At 37.8% G+C, this 16,325-nt stretch overlaps 1 protein-coding gene across 6 annotated transcripts in view; it reads right to left on the bottom strand.

Annotated features, from left to right (window-relative positions):
* The window catches only part of EPB41 (erythrocyte membrane protein band 4.1 (elliptocytosis 1, RH-linked)), a 256,505-nt gene that overhangs the window by 59,007 nt on the left and 181,173 nt on the right, over window positions 1-16,325 (bottom strand). For all 6 annotated transcript variants that reach the window (XM_006862207.1, XM_006862203.1, XM_006862206.1 and 3 more), the window contains 2 exons: window positions 14,223-14,395; window positions 6,795-7,003 (listed from right to left, as the gene is read on the bottom strand). In XM_006862207.1, the coding sequence (XP_006862269.1) occupies window positions 6,795-7,003; window positions 14,223-14,395 (382 nt within the window). The remainder of the gene's footprint in view (window positions 1-6,794; window positions 7,004-14,222; window positions 14,396-16,325) is intronic.

The following is a 16,325-nucleotide window of genomic DNA, read 5'->3' on the forward strand; positions in this document are numbered from 1 at the left end:
TGGTGAAAGGGCAAAATTCATCCTTAATAACAGGAAGAGAACAGCTAAGGCCTTCAGCTTAGATTTGAAATACCTTTACAATAATACCCATTTTATTTCCACAAAATAGAATCATCACAAATACAAAACAAAAAACCTCAACAGGCTCTTAAGAAGAAGCATAGTAGAGTGACTAATGTCTACAACACTGGATATTTCAAAACCAGAAAACTATTTTTATTAACTGTTGAATCAATCATTTTGCATCATTAAGTTCTTACAGATTAGGATCAGTTTGTGGTTTTAACGTATTCTTTTTATCACACTTGGCAGCATTTCTTAGGCATATGACGTCACTCATTTATGCTGTCTTCTCCATGACTGAGTGTAGAGAAGAGAAGAGAACACCAGACTCTGGGACTGTCAGATTATAAGCACATCCAGCTACAGCACTTACAGCTACCAGGAGTACTTAACGATCCCGGCACTTCTGCTTTGTATCCCAGCATTAACAAGTTATCTTACCTCTTTGTGGTTACATTTTCTTACTGATAAAATGGAGATGTGTTAGCTCATAGAGTTTTATACACATGGCTTCCAAAGTTTGTGGGGAAATGGAATTAAAAGATATAATGAGATTTTCCATGAACTTTTGATGCCGCCACTTTATAAGTGATAACTTTTAATCATTCTATAATGATTCCTTGTTTAAATGAAAATGTTTCTTTGCTGTTTTGGATCCTTTCAAAATCTAGTATCAGGAAACTGACAACCTGTTCTTCAATTTAAGAATAAGGGTCAAGTAAGAACAGTATTCTGTGCATGCCCCTACAGAAAACATTAAGTTACGTGAAAATGTGCCAAATGACTTAAGATGGCAAAAACCTATCTCTAGTTGGCACCAAACTAGTGTTAAATGGTCAAATTTACACAATTGAAAGGTTACTTTATTACTACTGTTGGTTTATGTAATAAACACGGCTTTAGGTAAATGCCATAGTTATTTCCTTAAGTGCTACAAATAAAATCAGCTCCCATGCACTGCTGTTAAGTCAATTCCGACTCATAGTGACACTCTAGGGCACGGGAGAATTGCTCTCTAGGGCTTGATGGTGGTTGTTATGTGCTGTGAAGTTAGTTCTGACTCATAGCGACCCTGTACAGAGTTCCCTAGGCTGTAAATTTTTATGGAAGAAGAACACCTCATCTTTCTCCTGTGGAACAGCTGGTAGTTTCAAACTGCTGACCTTGAGGTTAGCAGCCTAATTCATAACCACTACGCTACCAGAGCTCCTTCCATAGGGCTTATAAGGCTGTATGAAAGACACATCTGATAACCCTGAGTTAGTAGTAGTAGTGGCAGGATTTATAGCTTTATAAGCCTATAGGCCACCACTCGACTGTCAGTTTGTCGTACTGTGGAGGCTTCTGAATTGCTGTGATTATGAAAGCTATGCCACCGGTATTTTAAATACCAGCAGGGTCACCCATGGCGGACAGGCTTCAGATGAGCTTCCAGATGAAGACAGACTAAGAAGAAGGAGTGACAAACCACTTCCAAATATTTAGTCACAGAAAACCTTATGAATAGCAGAGAAACACTGTCAGATATAGTGCCAGAAAATGAGCCCCTCAGGTTGGAAGGCACTCAAAATGCGACAGGGGAAGAGCTGCCTCCTCAGAGTAGAGTTGACCATGATGACATGAATGGAGTAAAGCCCGTGGGAGAAAAGCCCGCAGGACCTTCATTTTCTGATAGGGCACAAATCAAAATGAAGAGAAACAGCTGTAAATATCCATTGAAAATCAGAACACAGAATGTATGAAGTATGAATCTGGGAAAATTGGAAGTTGTCAAAAATGAAATGGAATGCACAAAGACTGATATTTTAGGCACTAGTGAGCTAAAATGGACTGGTATTGGCCATTTTGAATCTGACCATCACATGGTTTACTATGCCGGAAATGACAAATTGAAGAGGAATGGTGTTGCATTCGTTGTTAAAAAGAACATATCCAGATCAGTCATGAGGTACAGTGCTGTCTGTGATAGGATAATATCCATGCACCTACAGGGAAAGCCAGTTAATACCACTATTATTCTGATTTATGCACCAACCACTAAAGCCAGTGAGGAAGAAATAGAAGTCTACCAACTTCTTCAATTTGAAATTGATCAAACATGCAATCGAGATGTATTGCTGATTACTGGTGATTGGAATGCAAAGGTTGGGAGCAAAGAGGAAGGATCAGTAGTTGGAAAATATAGCCTTGGTGATAGAAATGATGCTGGAGATCGCATGATAGAATTCTGAAAAATCAATGATTTGTTTATTTCAAATACCTTCTTTAGACAGCATAAGAGATGATTATACACATGAACCTCACCAGATGGAATACACAGAAATCAAATTGACTACATCTGCAGAAAGAGACGATGGAAAAGTTCCATATCATCAGTCAAAACAAGGCTAGGGACAGACTGTGGAACAGACCATCAATTACTCCTATGCAAATTCAAACTGAAGCTGAAGAAAATGAAAACAAGTCCATGAGAGCTAAAATACAACCTTGAATATATCCCACCTGAATTTAGAGATCATCTGAAGGACAGATTTGATACATTAAACACTAAAGACTGAAGACCAGAAGAATTGTGGGATGACATCAAAAACATCACACATGAAGAAAGTAAAAAGTCATTAAGAAGACAAAAAAGAAAGAAAAGGTCAAAATGGATGTCAGAAGAAACACTGAAACTTGCTCTCCAGTGTAGAGATGCTAAAACAAATGGAAGAAATTAGGAGGTCCAAGAGCTGAATAGAAAATTTCAAAGATCAGCTTGAGAAGATAAAGCCAAATATTACAACAAAATGTGCAAAGATCTGGAATCAGAAAACCAGAAGAAAGGAAGAACACACTCAGCATTTCTCGAGTGAAGAAAAACTTCAAGCCTTGACTTTCGTTATTGAAAGAATCTCTGGGCAAATTATTGAATGATGTAAAAAGCATCAAGAGAAGATGGAAGAAATACACAGAGTCACTGTACTAAAAGGAAATGGTTAATGTTCAACCATTTCAAGAGGTAGCACATGATCAAGAGTCAATGATATTAAAGAAGGAAATCCAAGGTGCATTGACGGAATTGGCAAAGAACAGGGCACCAGGAATTGATGGAATAAATATTGAAATGTTTCAAGAAAGTGAGGCAGCACAGGAGGCACTCAACTCATCTCTGCCAAGAAATCTGGAAGACAACTATCTGGCCAACTGATTGGAAGAGTTCCGTATTTGTGCCCAATCCAAAGAGAGGTGACCCAATGGAATGCGGAAATCATCGGACAATATCATTGATACCCCATGTAAGTAAAGTTTTACTAAAGGTAATAAAGAAATGGCTGCAAGCATACATTGACAGAGAACTTCCAGAGGTTCAAGCCAGATTCAGAAGAGGCCGTGGAAAGAGGGATATCATTGCTGATGTTCAATGGATCTTGGCTGAAACCAGATAATATCAGAAAGATGGTTACCTGTGCTTTACTGACTATTCAAAAACTTTCGATTGTGTGGATCATGACAAGCTAAGGACAACATTGAGAAGTATGAGTATTCTGGAACACTTAATTGTGCTCAGGAGGAATCTGTACCTAGAATCAGATGTTCTAACAGAACATGGGAACAATGAATGGTTTAAAGTTAAGAAAGGTGTGAGACAAGGTTATATTCTTTCACTATACTTATTCAACCTGTATGCTGAGCAAATCATCCAAGAAGCTGGGTTATATGAAGAAAAATGTGCCATCAGGATTGGAGGAAGACTCCTTAACAACCTGCAATATGCAGATGATACAGCCTTGCTTGCGAAAGTGAAGAAGACTTAAAACATTTACTGATGAAGATCAAAGAGCACAGCCTTCTATATGGATTACATCTCAATGTAAAGAAAACAAAAATTCTCACCACTGGACCAATAAGCAACATTCTTATCAACGGAGAAAAGACTGAAGTTGTCAAGGATTTCATTCTTTTTGGATCAACTATCAACACTCATGGAAGCAGCAGTCAAGAAATCAAGCAACGTATTGCATTGGGAAAATTTACTGCACAAGACCTTTTTAAAGTGTTGAAGAGCAAAGATGTCAGTTTGAGGACTAAGGTGCACCTTGACCCAAGCCTTGGTGTTTTCAATAACCTCATGCAAAAGCTGGACTGTGAATAAAGACGACCGTAGAAGAATTGATGCTTTTGAGTTATGGTGTTGGAGGAGAATGTTCAAAGTGCTGTGGGCTGCCAAAAGAACCAATAGATCTGTTTTGGAAGAAGTGCAGCCAGAGTGCTCCTTGGAGGCCAAGATGGCCAAACTTTGTCTCTCATACTCGGACATATTATCAGGAGGGACCAGTCGTTGGAGAAGGATATCATGTTTGGTAAGGTGGAGGGTCAGAGAAAAAGAGGAAGACCCCAGAGAGATGGATTGGCCAAGTGGCAGCATCAATGGACTCAAGCGTGGCAAAAGTAGTGAGGTTGTCCCAGGATCTGTTTTTGTTCTGTTTTGCATAAGGTCGCTATGAGTCAGTACCGACTTGATTGCACCTAACAACAAGCCTATAGGCTTTAGCAGCCCAGTGGCTCCTTCAAAATCAGCTCAGTCATCCTTAATTTTGCCATAACTACTACTAAGGAGCTCTGGTAGTGTAGTGGTTACAAATCGGGCTGCTAACCTCAGGGTCAGTGGTTTGGAACTACCAGCTGTTCCGTGGGAGAAAGATGAGGCTTTTTGCTTCTATAAAGATTTACAGCCTTGGAAACCCTGTTGAGTCGAAACCGACTCCACGGCACATAACAAACAACAACTACTAACTTAGTGTTATCAGAGGTGGCTTTCAGTCTAATTTCAACAGAGTATCTCAAACCAAATATTTATATAAAATTAATTGGTGAGAATTCTCCCTACTAGCACCTGAATGAGGGGAGGGACATCTATCATAGATGATCTCTCCATTCTTTTGCGGTTCCAAAAGCAAAGGGAGCTTATTTTTTAAAATACTAGTGTCTGTAAATTAGCAGAAGGCCAAAGGAATCTTAATCACTCAAGAAGTTTCCCTTGTCATTCCAGCAATTCAACATTTTCCAGTTATGTTACAAATGGATGGACAGTCAGAAGTGCCAGGGGAGATATTCTAACGTTAAAAACATGTACCATTAAATAGGAATTATTGACACTGAACCTGATAGCCAAGGTCATGCACATTTATCTAGATATAAAAATGCAAGCACCCACCATTCCCTCAATCTTTTTTTCCTCTCTGGACTCTGGTCTGAAAAGACAATAAAAACTACATGTTGTTATATTTAACAGTTTATTTTTTAGAAGATACAGTCAAACTGGAGCCAATTTGGCATCTGCTCTACCATAAATAAACTAGGCACTGAACTGGCTCCAAAAGAACAGGATTAATCTACCTGACATGGTGAGAGCACTTACTAAAGTCTTAAAACCCCCTACTGTTGAATCTATCCCGATTTATAGGTAGCTACCCTGTGTTGTTGTTAAGGCAGGTAAACTAGTTTCGACTCATAGCAATCCTGTAAAGGGTTTTCAAGGAGTGGCTAGTGAGTTTGAACTGCTAACCTTGCTTATACCACAGTGCCACAACAGGTCTATAGCTACCTTATGTTGCTGTTGTTAAGTGCCACTGAACTGGTTCCAACTCACAATGATCCGAGGAGCAGCTAGTAAGTTTGAACTATTGACCTTACGGTTAGCAGTTCAGAGCTTATACTACAGCGCCACACCAGGAAAAAGTAAAATTGTCTTCATGGGGTTTCTGAGGCTATGAATCTTTACAGAAGCAGACTGCCACATCTTTCTTCACAGAGCAGCTGGTGGGTTCAAACCACCAACCTTTTGGTTAGTAGTCATGCAGCTTAACCACTGCACCACCAGGGCTTCTAAAGTTTTAGTAGGAGATTAAATTTATTAACATAAAAATTCTTCTTATGAAGACTACTTATCATAATTTCTGCTGTCAACAGTGAGATTGGTATTTACTTCAATAAATTTGAACTAGTATATCAACTTTAATAGGGCTTAAATGTGTTTACAATGCTTACTAACATAAATGATCAGTCCAGTTAGTTATTCCTGGGAAATCTGCTAATTAAATTGGTGCTTTTTCTAAATGGCTAACTGACTGTGGGTAAAATCAATCCAGAACTGTAAGCAACTAAGTAGCATAACCTATCCTACACAATGGATCTCCCACTCTTTGTAAAGCTAGCTTAAGATCTGAACATCCATATAGATGTGCTGTAGACACAATCATACAGATGTTCTGTTTTCTGGAAATGTGCATATATAATCCATCTTAAAAAAAATCAAATTATATTTTAATTATGAAAGATGGGCAGCCTGCTTCTGTAAGGATTTACAATATTGAAAACCCTATGGGACAGTTCTCCTCAATCCTACGGAGCACTATGAATTGGAGGGACTCAACTGAAGTGGTTTTTTTTTTTTTTTTTAGCAAAGTTTATTATTAAAAAGCAATTTGGAAACTTCTTCTGTATAAAAATTCACCATACTGGTCTGGTTCATAAATCCATTTTTTTAAGGCTAGTTCACAGTCTTCATGATATAATTCTATGAAAATATTTTATAGGCTCATGGGAGAAGCCATTTTTCAAAAAGAATGAGAAAGAAATAACTGTTAGGGTTCTACAGGAATCATATGCTCTGAAACCCTTCCTGATAAAGAAGTTAAATCTTCTAAATTAGAAAATGAATTGTCTAGATATTTGGATTTATGACATACCTTCCATGATTCTGTAGGTTCTGGCTCAACTTGTTCAGGGGGCAGTTCTTCCCTTTTCACTTCAGCCTTCACTGTTTCCTTCTGTGTTTTAGAGACCGCTGTTTTTTTGACAGGTGCACCTGGGCCACTGCCTTCTGTGACCTGACTCTGTGCAATGGCTGGTGCAGAGGTGGGCCGAGGGCTTCGATCTGCTGAATCAGCTGCTGCTGCTATATGAGAAAAGGAAAAGAGAAGGGTACGTGAAGGTAAGAGCCACTCTACTATTCAGTCTTCAAAGTCACATTTGGCTTTTTATCATGGGTGACTTTGAAGTCTGAATAGCATCCTTACTGCTCTGTCAGGTAAGTACCCACAATAAAAAGCTATAATATAGTAATGACCATGTTCTAGAAGAGCTGAATTCTGGAGAGGAAAAACAACCAAGTAAGAAAAAGAAGCTCAAGCCTATGTTTTCAAACTATTAGCAAGATTGTTATTTTGTAATCTGTTAAAATATAGAAACTTTTAAGAACCTGGAATGTAGTCTATGGTGGAAAAAAAGGAGTTAATTCTGATTTTGTCCAGACTTTTAAAAATAAAACCCAGTTTATTTATAGGCAATTTCAGGAACCTAAAATATATTCTAGGAAAACAGGGATTAAGTCAAATTTCTTCTGTGAAGCCTCCCTGGAATGATTACAAAACAACTTGATAAATGGATCTCCTGAGAAGACATGTACTACACATTTCAGTGCTTGTAAGGGTAAATCTTTGAACAAGACACTTTCCTCTTTAATAATTAATCATTTGATCACAATAATAAGAATTCAAAACCTTTGATCCTTAGCATTAAACAAAATATTTTGGGTATTATACTAACCTCGCCTAGAGTCTTACTAATTTTTATTATAGCTTCTATTCTCTAATATATTTATAGCAGTGCTTCTCAACCAAGGACGATTTTGCCCTCCAGGGGATATTTAGTAATATCTACAGACATTTTCGGTTGTCACAGCTGGGGAGAAGAAAAGGCTACTGATGCTGCTAAACACCCTACAAGTTCACAAGACAGCCCCCTACAACACAGACTTATCTGGTCAAAAATGTCAACAGTATTGAGGTTGAGAAACCCTGTCATAGGGCAAAGACTATAAAAACTATTTTAGAGAGAACAGTAATAGGCTTATGGCAAAAGTTTGATCTGTTCACAGAGTAAATTATTGTTTGATATTAGGTTATTTAGCATCCAAGTTTTAGATTGTTGTTGTTAAGTGCTTCCAAGTTGGTTCTGATGCATAGCAACCCTGTACAGGGTTTCCGAGGAGGGCTGGTGGATTTGAACCACCAACCTTGCTGTTCAAGGTACTTATCCTACAGCACCACACCAGGACTCCAAGTTTTGGATGTTGTTGTTGTTAAGTGCCATCGAGTCAATTCTGACCCATAGTGATCCTGTATACGGTTTCCAAGGAGCAGCTGGTGAGCTTGAACCACTGACATTGCAGTTCAAATGACTTTGCAGTCTGACACATTAGCCCACAGCACCACACCAGGACTCCTGAGCCAAGTTTTGGTAAGCTTGCTTTAAAATAATCACTTGTCCATTTTTAAAAATGGGTTTTATCTTTATTCTTTGAGAGGCTAAAATAAAATGCTTTTATGCTTTGTAGTAAAACCTCACTTATGTGGAAGTTTCAAGGAATAAGGGTGTTTTTCTACAGAATTTAATTTTTCTCTGATAACAGATTATTATCCTCTCATATATACATCAGTTTATAATGTTAATCCTTTTGCATGGAAGTATTTACAATTTTTATTATACAATTTCTTGCTTTCTTAAACTAAGCAGATCAAACACAATCTATCCTGATAAGTTTAGATTTATTCATAAATGGAAAGGATTCAGCAAAACAAAGGAATTCCATGAATCAGAACAAATATCTTAATATATAGCTACTTTATAAACAAAATGCCAAGAAATAAATGCTTGGTACCCTATAATGATCTTCAGTGAGAGTAACCATTCCTTGGAGGATTAATTAGGAAAGATAGCAGAAGCACAAGAATCTACTTCATCTTTCCAAGAAAAATCTGTGGCCTCTTGCAATTCCCTACCATTCATGGGTGCTATAAGCCAGTCAGTGCAAGACTGGCAGATGGCAAACCAAATCTAACAACACAGGATAATGTGACAAAATATTTTGCTCACAGTTGTGCTAAAGTATCATCATTCATGTGTATTCACATCTCCTCTCCAAGAATTAATTCAGCTCTGCTTGGCATCATAGAAACATAGCCCATTCTTGTACCATGTGTTATTTTGCCACTTATAATTGGTTTTAATCCAATACTAATATTACAGAGCCAAATGATATATGTCTTCCGCATTCCTAGCCCTGGCAGCATGCACAGCATATGGAAAAGTAGACATTTAAGTATGGAAACTGGGAGTTAGAAACAGAGGTGGAAACAGTTCAGAGATGGGAAAAATGATGGCATTACTTTGGAAAGTCCTGACTATCAAAGGCCATGTGGATAAGAATAAAAAAATAGAATCTTGAGTCTTAGGTATGGGTTCACTTTAGGCATACATAGTAGTGTGACCCAGGGCAAGGAGTTTAACTTATAAACCTTGGCTCTATTATCTATATTATGTAGAAAACATCAACTCTATAGGATAGTTGGAGAAGGCATATTCAATTGAAATAAAAATACTTAATAAACCCCAAACAGAAATAACTTTTAATGTAACTCAATTCTTTTATTTCTCTTGTTCTGGGTTGTTGTTCAGTGCCATCGAGTCAGTTTCGACTCATAGCAACTCAGTATAGAGTTTCCAAGGAGGAGCTTGTGAGTTGGAACAACCTACCTTGTAGTTCAAACTGACTTTGAGGTCCTGTGCTTATCCTACAGTGCAACAGTAAGTATTATTTCATGAATATGCTGGGCAAAAGTTAATTATGCACACACAGGTATGCAATTCAAAGGAAAGATATCACCTGGAAGCCCTGGAGAGGCAAATATTTTTTTCCTTTTCTCAATTTTTTTCCTTTTCTACAGATCACATCAGAGAATCATGGGTTCTTCAGGTATTATGAATTTACTTGTCAGCTATTACAAGATTTTGGTGCATATACACAGGCCATTTACCTTTCAGAATTATCTCCTATTTTTGAAAGTTTGGGCAAAGATGAAGGAGCTTTGGTGGTGCAGTGGGTTAAGGACTAGGCTGCAAACCATAAGGTTGATGGTTCAAATCCACAAGCCACTCTGCAGAAGGATAAGACTGTCTGCTGTAAAGATTTACAGTCTCTGAAATCCTATCTGTCCTAGAGAGTTGCTATGAGTCAGAATCTACTCAGTGACAGTGGGTTTGGTTGGTGTTGGTAGGCAAAGAAGAGTGCTGGTGACAATAAGCTTAAACCACTGCCATTCAGTTGATTCTGACTCATAGCACCTCAATATGACAAAGCAGAACTGCCCCATAGAGTTTCCAAGGCTATATGTGGTGCTGCAGGGTAAACACTGGACTGCAAGGTCAATTTGAACCATAAGACTGGTGGTTCGAACCCACCAGCTGCTCCTCAGAAACCCTACATAGGGTTGCTGTGAGTCAGAAGTGACTCAATGATACTTCACAGCAACAACCAATCTTTATGAAAACAGATTGGTAACATCTTTCTTCTGTAGAACAGCTGGTGGAAGCACCTAACCACTGTGCCACCAGGGTTCCCTGGTGAAGTGACCCACAGACCATCAGAATTAAAATTGCTCTTGGCTGACAACAGCATAAACTTAATTATACCTAAGAGCAGTAAAAGGTAAAACAAAACCAACTTACTAAGTAACTTCAGTCCAGTGAGCGCATTAACCCACAGTGCCACACCAGGACTTCATAAAAAGGAAAGGAAAGATTAGATTCTAGCTCCATCTCTGTTACTTACTAGCCCAATTCCTGGCATACAATAGGCATGCAATGGATCAGTAGTTCCATTGTGTGAGGGTCTACAAGAATCATCTGTGTATCATGAGAAACAAAAATACCCAGCCTATGATCAGATCCACTGAGACAGAGAAGTCAGAATGTCCAAGAATGAGGTCTGGTCATGAGCTTTGTTTTAAATCTCCAAAGATGATACGGATGTGCTCACTAGGCACAAAACACTACAACTCATGAATGAATGAACTGTCTACTTGTGTGACTCTAGTAAGTTACATATTTTTGTGTATCCCAGCTTACTCATGAGTAAAACAAGAATTCTTAAATGTTTCTTCCTGTTTACTAAGTTATTTTTAAGTAGGAACATATGAAGATGGCTTGAAAAGCAAAAAGTGCAACAAAAACATTAGATGAAAAATTCTTGTTATCATTATTAGTTATCCTCATGACTTATAATATAAATTGGGATCTGATCTCCAGCTGGTAAAGCAGATGCTCTGAGTACCAGACATAACAGAAGTGAAAAGAAGCTTCTTTGCATCATTAAAGTCAGACTCTTATAAAGCAATGTTTGTGAAAGTTTCCCGTCTACATCATTTCTCACTTAGTTGTATAACTTAAAGGGAGAGGGGGCATAGGGCAAGTCTCCTTTTTAAGGAGGATGCAGAAGAACCTGAGAAAAGGTGGGAAAATGGTTCCACTTTCCTGTTCTCATATGGAGAAGATAGCACACAGAGAAAAACAGGGTATTTGGAAATTGATATTGCTGTTAAGTGTCATCAAGTTAGTTCCAACTCCATGAACCTGTATATAGTTTTCAAGGAGCAGCTGGTGAGTTTGAACCACCAACCTTTCAATTCAAACTAACCTTGTAGTCCAGTGCTTATCCTACAGTGCCACATGGGGTGAGGGGGAAAGGTGAAGAGGAGAGATAAACTGGAATGAACTAAAAAAACCCGTAAAACCAAAAGTTACTTTTTGAAAAAAAGATTGTTTGTCATTGTTTAGGGTTTTCAAGGAGTGGCTGGTGAGCTTGAACCACCAACCTTGTGGTTCAAACCAGGCTTGCAGTCAAGTGTCTTAACCCACAGTGTCACACCAGGATTAATAAAGAAACAATTAATTAGGAGAAAAATAGCAATATCAGGAATATAAAAGAGGACCATTATACAGACCTCACAGATATTAAAAAGATAACTGGATATTATGGATAATTTTAGGTCAATATATTTGAAAATTTAGATGAAATAGACATTTCCTAAAAGAAATACAACTAATCAGTTTTGAAACAAGAACTAGAACATCTTAATAGTCCTTAATCTAATAAAGAAATGGAATCTGTAAGTAAAGAAACTTCCCACAAAGAAATCTCTAAACCTACATAGCTTTGTTGGTAAATTCTCCCAAACATTAAGAAAGAAATAATATCAATCTTAAACAATTTTTCTCAGATAATAGAAAAAGAGGAATTCCATCATACTGATACCGAAACTTGATCACATTACAAAAAAGAAAATTATAAATCCATTACTTTTATGAAAAGTCATTAAAATAATATATAAAAAAGTAAGTTTTACTCTAAGAATGCAAAGTTGATTTAACAAAGTAAATCAATGTAATCTATTACATCACATAAAAAGTGAGAAAAAAAATCATGTCAATTAACAAAGTAATGAATGTCACTTAATGAAAATAATCATAATGCCTATTTCCCCACTATGACCAGCATTATAATACTCCCCCCATTAGGTTGAGAATTCTATAAGCAAAGGGGCTATGTGTGTCTTGTTCATCACTATAATGCCAACTACACCTAGCACATTGCCTAACACACGAGATTACCAAATTATGAAACAGGTAAGAACATTGAAAGAAGAAACTCTGTACATTCTACTGCAAAATTTCCTCACACCACAGACAGAAAAACTTGCTGAATTAGTGGGAATTTCCAAACAGTGACTATGACTTCTACACAATGGTCTAGATATTCCATGAGAGGGTCTGGATATATCACAAGCTAGAATATAATAATATGGTTGGATTGACATAAAACAAAATATTAATGCTGTAGCCAGAACATGAACAGTATCTTAAGGACAGCTAAACTTTGGGGAGGCATGTAAGTGTCAACCATTGTGCTAAGTACAATACATACATTATATCACTTATTCCTCATAAAAACTCTTTGAGCTAGTATGCAATTATTATCATCATCCCCATTTTATGAATGGGAAAACAGAGACACAGAAATTAAGAACATGTTCCTAAGAACATAGTGCTAAGGTTGAGGTTGGAACCAGGTCTGTCTGATTTCAGAACTCAAATCTTTAATTTCTCAACTATTTATAGACATAGTAATGCGGACCTTGTTTTTATAATAGATAGCAAAAGAATATGCACTGATGAGTCCTCAGTAAACATAGTTGATAATACTCTATTTTGGTTACTGCCTTCTGAACTTTTATTTATTCATCACTTTTTCTTTTAGTGGCATAAGGACCTGAATGTGGATTGTTACTTTATTTTAGTAATGGTCTCAAATTCTTGAGAGTAAACTTAGAACAGGTGATCAATCCACCACACATAAGTTCAGACACGTCTGTCAATATATACAGTCATGAAACTTATTAATTTCATATTTTAATTAAATAAAATTTGGAGACCCCAATAATGGAACTGCTTTTTCTCAGTCTATAACTGCCACTTAAAAATTGCACTAAACTTCTGTTTCCACCCCCCTAAACTTCTTTGTAAATGACTGTTGCATTTGAGGCACAATCCTTGGATGGTGCAAACAGTTAACACACTTGACTAATTGAAAGACTGGAGGTTCAAGTTCACCCAGAGGCACCCTGAAAGAAAAACTCAGCAATCTATGTCTAAAAAAAAATCAGTCACTGAAAATCCTAAGGAGCAGAGTTCCACTCTGACACACGAGGTCACCGTGAGTCCAAATCAATTTAACAGCAACTGATTTTTACTGGTGGTAACTGAGGCAGTCCCCTTTCTTCTTTCCTACTACCTAAGTAATTATTTTTAAGTGTTCTAGAGGGTTTTCACTCAGCATGCTGTATTAGGTTTTGACTCTATGGTAGAGATTCTGAATTATAATTAATAAAGATGTTTGATCTATAAGTACCTAGCTGTGGGACCCCTGATCTAATTACCACTCTCTCTGAATCTCAGTTCTTCCTTTCTTAAGACGACACCAGTGAATTAGACAATCAGCAAGATCCCTTTCAGTTTTACCATTGAGATTCTCTAATTTGGTTCTCTTACAGATAACTGTTGGAGCCCTGGTGTGGCACTGTAGGATAAACACTCGACCTCGAGGTTGGTTTGAACTGCAAGATCAGTGGTTCAAACTCACCAGTCGCTCCTCGGAAATCCTATACAGGTCACTGAGTTGGAACCCACTCAATGGCACACAACAACTACAACATAGATAACTGTACTTCTTTGTCTTTCCCTAATGAGCAGCAAAAAAATCATTGCTATTCAATACAAACCTCCATCAAGGCTCCGGGATGCCCGTTTGCTAGCTGTACGCTCAAAGTGTGGGGCAGGTCTGTCAATCAGAGCACTAGCTTGCCTGGTCTGAGCCTGAGTCCGGCCACTGTATCGAAATTTGGATCCCAGGGCAAGAAATTTGCTTTTGGGAATGGTGTCTGTAGATGTCAGTCTGGAAACAAAACATAAAATCATATATTATATACGTCATCTCACTGTTCTAAGGCCATGAGATAATGTGAGATTAAAAGTAAAATCAAGAATAAAAGAGTTTTATAATTCTCATAATATCCTTGTAGATACTAAACCAGATTTCTAATCAAGCAGTCATTATTTCAGTTCGCTGTCATATTTTAAAGCAACCAGTATAATTTACTTGGGGCTGATATTAATAATATCATTTTATATTCTCTATACCCTATCATGGTGTTGATTTCAACTCAAGCAATCCTACAGTACAGAAAAGAGCTTCCAAGTTATTTTCCAAGGCTGCAAATTTTATAAAAGGAGATGTTCATATTTTCCTCCCCTGGAGCAGCTGACTCTTGGTTAGCAGTCATGCCCTGTAATCACTGGCACCACCAACGCTCCTACTGTCTCTCAAGATAGGGTCTTACAGTGATTGAAATGCTTTTATAGTATTGTGATATGTTCACCACATCCCTATAACCATTCAGGAAACTGAATTTCAAAACTAAACTTATTTGTTTAAAGTCACTAACAGTTAAGAAGTTGGACAGTAGCAGTCTAACTCAATTAGAATAATAATTTTGTCAAATGCACTAGACTAATACCTAGTAGCTGATTTTAAAAGCTATTTAGTGTGGTATCGGCCCAGTTGGAAACCCTGACTTCTTTCTATGCATTGCCCCGTGTATTCTTTTATCAGGGCATTTATTACATTGAGATGAAACAATCTATTTGTATGGTGTTTTCCCCTATAAGACTGTGAAAGATAAAGATCATGACTTATTTATCTTTGTGTTTTCATTCTAGTATAGTGCCTGGCATAAGTTTGTCATACAAATGTCTGTTGAATGTTGTTGTTGTTAGGTGCTGTTGAGTCAGTTCCAACTCATAGCGACCCAATGTGCAACAGAATGAACCACTGCCTAGTCCTGTGCCATGTTCACAATTGTTATGTTTGAGCCCATTGTTGCTGTCATTATGTCGATCTATCTCATTGAGGGTCTTTCTCTTTTTTGCTAACTCTCCACTTTACCAAGCATGATGTCCTTCTCCAGGGGTTGGTCCCTCCTGACAATAGGTCCAAAATACGAGGCATGAAGTCTCTCCATCATCACTTCTAAGGAGTATTCATGCTGTACTTCTTCCAAGACAGGTTTGTTTTTTTGGCAGTCCATGAAACTTTCATTATTTTTTGCTAACACCACAATCCAAATGCATCAATTCTTTTAAGATCTTCCTTATTCACTGTCCAACTTTCACATGCATATGGATAATAGAAAATGCAATGGCTTAGGACAGGTGCACCTTAGTCCTTAAACTGACATCTTCGTTCTTGAATATTTTAATGAGGTCTTTGGCAACAGATTTGCCTAATGTAATACATCATTTGATTTCATGACTGCTGTTTTCATAAGTGTTGATTATAGATCCTAGCAAAATGGAATCTCATAACTGCAATCTTTTCTCCAGTTCACTGATGTTATTTATTGGTTTAGTTGTGAGGATTTTTGTTTTCTTTACATTGATGTGGGATCCATACTGAAAGCTGTCATCTTTGATCTTTATAAGTTGCCGGGGTCTGGCCCCGACATAGTTGTCACAAGTTTTTGGTTCACGAGGAGGGGAGATCCAGCGGCGATAGGGATAGCGAAAGAATACACAGAGAAACAGAAGAAGGGAGACAATGAGGCACCCCAAAGCCAGGGTGGATACATCACTGGTGGGCAGGCTTGGAACTACAGGCATCATGGCCTCTGCAGGCAGCGACTCACTGCCCTGCAATATTTAATGCATGCCTTCCAATCCGTAAAGCACCTCAATCTTTACTCCATGCCTTCCAACCAGTAATGCACTGATCTTTACTCCATGCCTGCCAACCAGTAATGCACTGATCTTTACTCCATGCCTGCCAA

The sequence above is a fragment of the Chrysochloris asiatica genome, unplaced genomic scaffold (genome assembly GCF_000296735.1).
Source record: "Chrysochloris asiatica unplaced genomic scaffold, ChrAsi1.0 scaffold00047, whole genome shotgun sequence".
In the NCBI taxonomy this organism is placed as follows: domain Eukaryota; kingdom Metazoa; phylum Chordata; class Mammalia; order Afrosoricida; family Chrysochloridae; genus Chrysochloris; species Chrysochloris asiatica.